Source organism: Argopecten irradians, unplaced genomic scaffold, assembly GCF_041381155.1.
Source record: "Argopecten irradians isolate NY unplaced genomic scaffold, Ai_NY scaffold_0861, whole genome shotgun sequence".
In the NCBI taxonomy this organism is placed as follows: domain Eukaryota; kingdom Metazoa; phylum Mollusca; class Bivalvia; order Pectinida; family Pectinidae; genus Argopecten; species Argopecten irradians.
The window spans coordinates 17327-26274 of NW_027188328.1; the positions used below are offsets into that span (position 1 = coordinate 17327).

The 8948-nt window shown below is 36.4% G+C and overlaps 1 protein-coding gene across 1 annotated transcript; it reads right to left on the reverse strand.

Moving 5' to 3' along the window:
* Positions 1-2212: 2212 nt before the first annotated feature.
* Positions 2213-5105, reverse strand: LOC138313712 (uncharacterized; the record flags this gene model as incomplete). Its single annotated transcript, XM_069254046.1, has 2 exons — positions 2213-3071; positions 4148-5105. Coding segments are annotated over 2 exons (1412 nt in total), but the record flags the coding sequence as incomplete, so codon positions are not given.
* Between the last annotated feature and the right edge of the window lie 3843 nt (positions 5106-8948).

Below are 8948 nucleotides of genomic sequence, written 5' to 3' on the forward strand. Positions count from 1 at the left end.
ATTGCCGGACCACAACTGATTTTTACCAGACATGTCCGTCGAACCAGCATATTTCGCATGGACTGAGAGAGTCAAATTTACTATAGTTATATAGGAAAAACACATTTATGAACATTATTTGCTTAGTTTTAATGGGAAACGAGTCAAACTGGGTTATAATTTTAACACAGTATTCATATTGGTCCTGGCTGACCCCAAGGGACCAGAGGGGCGGGGCCAAAATGGGTCAAATAGGCTAAAATTTCAAAAATCTCCTGAATTCACAGGTTTGATGGAACCAAATAATCTTCATAGATTAAAAAGGGATATTTATAAAATTACTGACCCTGAGTGACTTCTAGTTTGGTTTTGTTGTTTAACGTTGGCAAAGCAAATTGGAATTTTAAGCATAAGGTTCGGTAACATAATACACTAACTATCAAAATGAAAAAAATAAAAATTCCTATACGAAGGTTCACCTTTGTTTATTCTAATTCGTAAATACGTTTTACAGATTTGAACCAACTTTGCAATGCTCTTTCTGTATCTGCACTCCGGTGACCGTCAAGGCCTCTTGGGCCTCTTGATTATTTTAATGTTCCTGGTCTTCATTTCTGCTGTTGATGTTTCCCAGTGTTGATTTGGTCAAAACATTTTGCGAAGTGTCCCGTTTTCTCAAACTCAAAACATTTCGCATCTCATGCTGGACATTTCTGCCGTGCATTTTAAAACCGCCGACCGTTTACAACCTGTTCTCTTAGCTGGGAAATTTTGCTGTTTTGCGTAGTTCTGGTATTTCTTTGTTATTGGTCTGACATTGTTTTTGTTTCACTTTGTTCACAGTGTCTTCTGTGGTTTCCTGGCTGGAGTTCTCTGTCCCTCTTACTATCGTTAGTTGTCTCTTTACAGCTTGCTATTTCTGGCATAAACAACAGCCTTTTCCAGTGTTAATTCCGCGTTCAATTGCATCCTTTTTGAGACATTGTGGTCCTGATTCCCGACAACCATACGGTCTCGTATCATTTCGTTATGCAGTGCATCAAAGTTGCAATTGTCTGCGAGAACATGAAGGTCAGTGACAAAACTGTCTACTGTTTTTCTTTCGTCCTGTTTTCTGAGGTTAAACTTGGAGTGTTCAAATACGATATTTCTTTTGGGATGAAAGATTCGTTGAATTTCCCTAACACATTCTTCCATTTCTTTATATAGGCTTCTGTAAGGTTAAATGATGTGAAAATGTCACCTGCCTCACTTCCTATAGAGTATATCAGAGACAGTTTACTCTAGATCTACAAGTCATAGTGCAACACCTGGGTAGTTAATCTAGCAGGTGGTACATCGCTGGACCTAATTGGATAGATAACGAACCACACACTTACTATGTTTATGTGCCACTCATTGATAACACTACAGTCTGTACTTCTCACTTGTTTATGTTCATATAACTGATCGTAATAAATGTACTTGCATCGGTTCCAACTATCAGGTTTATGGTTTATAGCCACGCTCGCGGTAACTATCTTGTCAACTTACCATGCTCCATAGTCTTATAGCCCTTGAGGGGGTAAGAAGTCTCAAGGATGGTCTGGCTGGTCCGCTCGCGCGGACATCCAGCAATATAATGATCCTACAGATAATGGAGTGGTTAGAAAGAAAGCTAGGGAAGTGACGTAGTTAAGTATAGGAACTCGAGAAGCATGCAGTGCAGGTGTCAAAGCATGTCGAGTACATGTCAATGTCCGGTTCGTCCACATTCCACAGCATAGGTAACATTGGACGTAAATGAGTCCCACGTGTATACTACACAACACATGTTGTATGAGTAGACAGGTGATACATACATGTAGGTCAGGTATGCATGTATGTGCTATGTGAGTATGTATTCATAAGTCGCCGCGCATGAGGTTACACCTGTCATGTACAGGTGTTGATATGTGTATGTACATGTAGGTGTTTGAGTGATAGCCCCTGTGAAATATTCCAGAACAATTCTAGAACTCTTCTAGAATTGTTCTGGAACAGGTGTTCTAGAATCGTGCTTCACAGGTTCTGGAACAGTTCCAGAACAGTTCCAGAACCAATCCAGAAATGTTAAATGAGACAAAATATTTTTTTGAACAGTTCTAGAACCATTCTGGAACTGATACTTCGAACTATTCTAGAACAGTTGTAGAACAGATGTTCCAGACTAGTTCTAGAACTATTCCATAAGATATTTTTCCTAATGGTTCCATATCTGTTCTAGAACAGGTGTTCTAGAATGGTGATAAACACGTTCTGAAACAGTTCTGAAGAATTCTACCTAAGTTCAAGACCAGTTTCAGAACAGGTATACACATATATGCAGCCGTCCTGAAAAATCGTTGGAAATTTCATCAAGGATATAGTTTGACGTGCACCTGCAACCTTACCTTTATGGAAGTGACTGTTCAAAATAAGTTATACTCATGCTTACATATAGACAGCCTTGCAATATATCTGGCAATCAGCTGGCCTGGTAAAATCCTAATAGTTACTAATCAAATACAAAGAAAAACAAATAATACAATTTGTATTACGTATACAAATACAATATTTCTTCAAAGCACTGTAAAAGTCTGTCTACAGATTCATTTTAGCTCAATATAATATTAATTATTTAGTTTGACTTTTTGGCACTTCTGCGTTGCATTTTAAGAATATTATCGAATTTCTTATTGAATATGTTTATAGATAATTCTGGAAATTTGGTCAAGAAGACTCTTTCAAGCAATCTCAGTTTTTCAGTGCTGAAACATGGCTTTGGATTCTCTCCAGTGTTGGAGGTTTTCTTCCCAGTCCTTGTGCACGAGATCAATTCATCTTGCGTAAACACACTGGAAGCAAGTATCTTTAAGCTCAGTGTTTCACTATTGTTACCATTTAAATGGGCTACTTTGGCCATTAGTTGTTCAAAGTTCAACTTCTGATCATCTTGATCCGTATTAGGAGAAGTAGCGTCACTGTGAGTTTCCTGCATGGCCTCAACTTTGCGTTTCAATGACTTAATACTGGTTTTCAAATGTCTTACTTCACTCTCCAGATCCTGCACCTTCTGTTCAAGTTTCCGTTTACTGCAAAGAAGCAATACTGAGTTATAACACTTTATTTTCATGTTGCCCTCCATCCCCAAATTAACAGCCCTCAACAATCAATGATTTTCAATTGTGTTTTGATGGACAATTCACACATGTTTGAAATAAAGACGTGGAGTTCCTTGTTATTGTCTTTTTGTTATCATTTACTAATGCTATAATAGCCTACCCCAGTACATGTGGATCATTCATAATCATTGACACAGCTGCATTTATCTTAATTGAAAATCTAACACCACTAAATGAAAAGTCAGTTGAATAAAAACTTGTAATACAAGATACAAGTTCAGCGTAAAGTCCATTTACATACAGAAACTAATAAAATTTTAAATAAAACTATACAATTAATTGATAGTTTGAAACCATCATTAATTTCCAATCAAATGCACTGCCATAGGTGTAAGATAATTATTCTAATTAATGAACACAGCACTATATATGTATAATGAAATATATATAAGAATTGTCCTTGCGAAAGAAAAAAAAAGTATATATTATAAATTTTAAAAAATGACAGATTACTGCTAGTGCTTTCACCCAGTCACAGCTGGAGCTCCATAAGTGCTAGCAGTATATATTCTGTGTCATTTCTTAACATTTATATATAATACACAGAATTGTCCTTGCTGAAGAATATATATATATATTAAGTTGAAATGATACAGACTAACTGCTATATGCCTTCCCCATCAAAGGGACCTCTAGATATGGGGCAAATGTGCAAGCAGTAGTCTGTTGTCATTTTTAAATGTTTATATAAACAAACATTTCCCTTCCACATCTGCACTAAGATATGAAGCTGAACATGATGAAAATACATTAATACCAATACTGTCCTTGAGGTGGAATGATTAGAACTTGCGATTGTAGAATAATAAATCATGTATATTTTAAGTATTAAATAAAAGGCAGTTTCTCTCTCTTCTTTAAACAAAAATTTAAATTTACGAATTTTTCAAATTATAATCAATAACCTGAAGAACACTAGCGATAGCAAATCAAAGCCTTCACTTTTCTGCGTCACATTTGATCTTTCTTAAGAATAGTTATGGTACCTTGAGTGGGACATCCCAGATGATGCCCTGTTGTTGGAAGGACTGAATGTGACTGAAGACTCGCCGTCACTGGGTGGTATTGTGACTGTAGACTCAAGCTCCTTATTGGATGGACCTGTGACTGAAGACTCCCCGTTATTGGATGGACTTGTGACTGACGAACTCCTGTTATTAGATGGACTTGTGACTGACGACTCCCTGTTATTAGATGGACTTGTGACTGACGAACTCCTGTTATTAGATGGACTTGTGACTGACGAACTCCTGTTATTAGATGGACTTGTGACTGAAGACTCCCCGTTATTGGATGGACTTGTGACTGACGAACTCCTGTTATTAGATGGACTTGTGACTGAAGACTCCCCGTTATTGGATGGACTTGTGACTGACGATCTCCTGTTATTAGATGGACTTGTGACTGACGAACTCCTGTTATTAGATGGACTTGTGACTGACGATCTCCTGTTATTAGATGGACTTGTGACTGACGAACTCCTGTTATTAGATGGACTTGTGACTGACGAACTCCTGTTATTAGATGGACTTGTGACTGACGATCTCCTGTTATTAGATGGACTTGTGACTGACGAACTCCTGTTATTAGATGGACTTGTGACTGACGAACTCCTGTTATTAGATGGACTTGTGACTGACGAACTCCTGTTATTAGATGGACTTGTGACTGACGAACTCCTGTTATTAGATGGACTTGTGACTGACGAACTCCTGTTATTAGATGGACTTGTGACTGAAGACTCCCCGTTATTGGATGGACTTGTGACTGACGATCTCCTGTTATTGGATGGACTTGTAACTGAAGACTCCCCGTTATTGGATGGACTTGTGACTGAAGACTTTCTGTTATTGGATGGACTAAGTGTGACTGGAGACTCCTCTATGGGTACAACAGCACTAGATTGATGTCCATTGGTCGTTAAATTTGATCCAGAACTCAGATCTGAAAAAGTGAAAGCTTAATGCAAAATCTTTTGCAAACAGTAATGCCAATGTTTCTTTACTATACCTGGTCAGATTTTGCGAAATTTATGGTATTGTCACATCATGTCCAGACCTCACAAAACATTTTAGGATTGAAGCAAGGAAATTGTTTGCAATGGAATTGTTCTTTAAATTTACAATACTATATCTGACCCAATAAGACCCCAGGGCATATAGAAAGTAAGGAAAATTGGAGAGGCAGTTATTGGGATATGATTTCTGGAGGATACTCATTCAAATTTCGTGGCTGCCACAAAACCGGAAACAGTAGAACTGTTGTTCCTTCGTCAGTGTAAACAATTTGGCATAAACCTGTCAATTGCAGAGCATTAGACAGCTGAAACTAATGAAAGCACCTTAAATATGCAGAAATTTATTTATAAAACTTTCAATTTTTTCCATACATAGTTTGTTATTCAACTAAAATGTGTTATCAGCGAGTAGAAGACATTTTGTCTTAAATGTTTTGATACGTCAGAAATGAGGAGAAAAGGGGGGAGGGGCGCTTTAATATAGGGACATATGCATGGGCACTTCTTGGGGTGGATACGGTATGTGAGAAACAAGTCACTCAACTCTAGGGCCGAGTAACACAAATCGTTTATTATCCTCTTTATTTCATCAAGTACCATGACATGGTATATAAATTTAAATAATTAAAGTAGAAAATATCTGCAAGACATAAATTCCCTGCTGTCAGCAACTTGATACCCTGATTGAGATTCAGTAAAACATGAATTGAATCAGTTCTTTGAACTATACTTAAGAGCCTAAAATGAAAATATATTAACACCTTCATTAACACAAAATATATTAAACAAAACATATTCAACATTTAGATTTTATATTATGCATTAAACATTATATTCCAGTGTTCACCAACGATATGGGGAAAAATAATGAAAAAATAAAATAATAGAAAAAGTATTTCCGATCATTGTATACTATTTTATTTTATGGGCGCATTTATAGTTTTTCCCTTCTACCTATAGAATCCCTGAAGTAAGACATGTACAGTTTACACTTTGACATTACCTTTTCTTTTCATTTCCATCATAATTTCTTCAGGAAGCATTTTTGGCCGCAGGTAGGGCGTTAGAATTGTACCTGCTGCCCCTATTGCATGATCGTAAAAGGCGACTAAATTTAGGATCTTATCTGTTCTCTTCTTCCTAACTGACTTTGTCTTTCCTAATGCCTCCCTTGGCATCGCCTCACTTTTGGCCTTGAGTTGAGCGTTCGCCCCTGTGAGGAAGGCTCTGGGTTCTGTCCCCTGGCCGAGACACACCAAAGTCTATACAAGTGGTAGTTTCTGCTCCTGCTTAGCGCTCAGCATACATGGAGTGGGACGACTGGTTCGCCCGTTGTCAGTATAATGTGACCGGGTGAGGTGTGTTGCTTGGTGTCTTCGGCGGCATGCTTCAGTGATATAGCACTATAAAAAGGGCAATAGTTCCACTATACAAGAAGACACAACACGAATATACCGCAGTCACCCAAAACACGCACCTCGCACAACATACACGCAACACTACGCATACATGGGAGGCCGTCCTTACATGACCATAGCTGTTAATAGGACGTTAATAAATCAAACAAACAAAAGCATATCCCCAGGATGATTTGCAAGAATTTCCTCCAGATGTTTTCCTTCTTCTATCAAAGCTTCTCTGTTAACTGCAAAACATCATAGCTTTATTATTAACAATCATGCATGACATTTCTTTTTTTACAAACAAAAATGCGTCTCACATCAATATCAAATAAATTAATAGACAAATATATAATGTGCTGAAAGCGAGTGTTAATGTTAACCTACCCGAATCTACTTAAAGTTATATGTGCCGTAATTTTCATACTCATGAATCAAGAAGAGCTTAATATGTTATTCACACCCAAATGTTACTAACATTTTGAGAATTACAATACTTATAATGCATAGGTTTTAATTTTACACATATAAATAAGAGCTCAAAATGAATTTTGGCAGGTACTGCCAAAAATCATGATATTTTCGTCGATAGTGCAGTGAAATGAGTGCATACGGTCTGATTATGAAGCCAAGTTGTTGTCTACAATTTTATTTCACATTTTTACAGTGTTGTTAGTAATTGTTCAGTGACTTCTTCCGATATGTTGCCATATAAGTATACATAACGCATAAATACCTGAACTTTTTAAGTGTATAATTTCTGTGTTGTAACTAACGTTTATGATGCAGCATGCATGTTTGTCTGTGCTTTTGAATGATTTTCAAAGCTTAATTCATCAAAACCTATTGTTTTCAATCGATTACTGAAGAAAAAATAGCATGTCAAAATTTTCGCGCAGTTACGGCACATATAGCTTTAAATATGCTTATTACACCAATCTAGTAATGCCCCCATATTAACCAAATTACAACTTCAGACCAAATTCGAACCCATTTTTTTTTAGTAAAACTTAAGAAAATGTCTATGAGCCCCAGCTTCCCTAAACCACTAGAATGTGAAAGGTATTCCCTTACTGTAATAACTTTGAAGTTTGATGAAAATCCATCATTCCATGAATGTGTTTAACACTGATTCAGGACACAACAGGACAGACAACATGGGAAACACTTATAATGACACCCCTCCCAACACACACACTTTAATTCATGTTGATGGCATAAAAACGAAGATATAGGCTATATTATTCACGAGTTATAAGCTTGCAAATCTGCCGTTGTCTTCCGTTAAAATCTCAGAGATGCCTGCCTATAGGATATCTAAATTGACTAGAAAATAATTAGAATATAACTTTTTAGGAATTTATATATATTCGTCCAAATACATAAAAAAGTTATGATAAGAGGTGAAAAAAGTTCTTTTATTTTTTTCCGAATTTTATGTAAAATATGTCATCAAGCACAAGATTTGGTTAAGAAATATTTAGATTTAGGTAAATTGTCCTGAATCTTAAACACATAGTTACCCAAACTTTTTTCTTTAACTAAATATTTCCCTAACAAATTTTCTTCGGAGAATAATCTGAGCAATAGAAATTAACGAAAACATTACCATCATGATCAGGAGCAACGAGGAATACTTTACTTGCAAACATGTCATATTTAAAAAAAAAAAAATTGTCCAGAGATGATGCAAAGAAAAAAACATTTGAAAAGATGTAAAAATGCATGAATTATATAGCAGAACATGACATATTATACTCAATTTTATCTTTGATTCAGGACTCAGCGGCCGGGGTTCGAGATTTTGCGCCAAAAAAAAAGATTAAGATTTTCTTTACCAAATGAGAATGTTAAAATCGAATTCGTCATTCGCCATGATTCGGGGACTCATCTCACTTTCAAAAATCTTATAACATAATATTGGAACTCATCAGAACATAATATCGGAACTCATCAGAATTTCAGAAATACTGGTATCGACTAATCGTATAAAATTACTATAAAAATCTCCGATCCCTCCATGTTACATATGCATGATATGGAGACGACGTGTATTCATTTTTAGTACGAACTACGAACATCGATATAAATCTTTTTTTTCTATAAATAATTTCTTACGTGGCTTTCTGGCAGACCACCGATCTTTTTTAAGTGGACTGAACATTATTGGGAAATTTGTTTTGAATCGTGTAGGAAATGGAGCATAGTTTATAATTATGACCACTTACCGTCGATTTCAACCAGCAAAGCTGGATATGCAATGCCGCAAAATTTGGCCTTTACTATATCCCCTTTTCGGTAAAACTCGCCGTATTTCTTCTTGGGCTCCAAAACAGTGCCAAGGGATTGCACCGAGTAACTTTTTTCTAA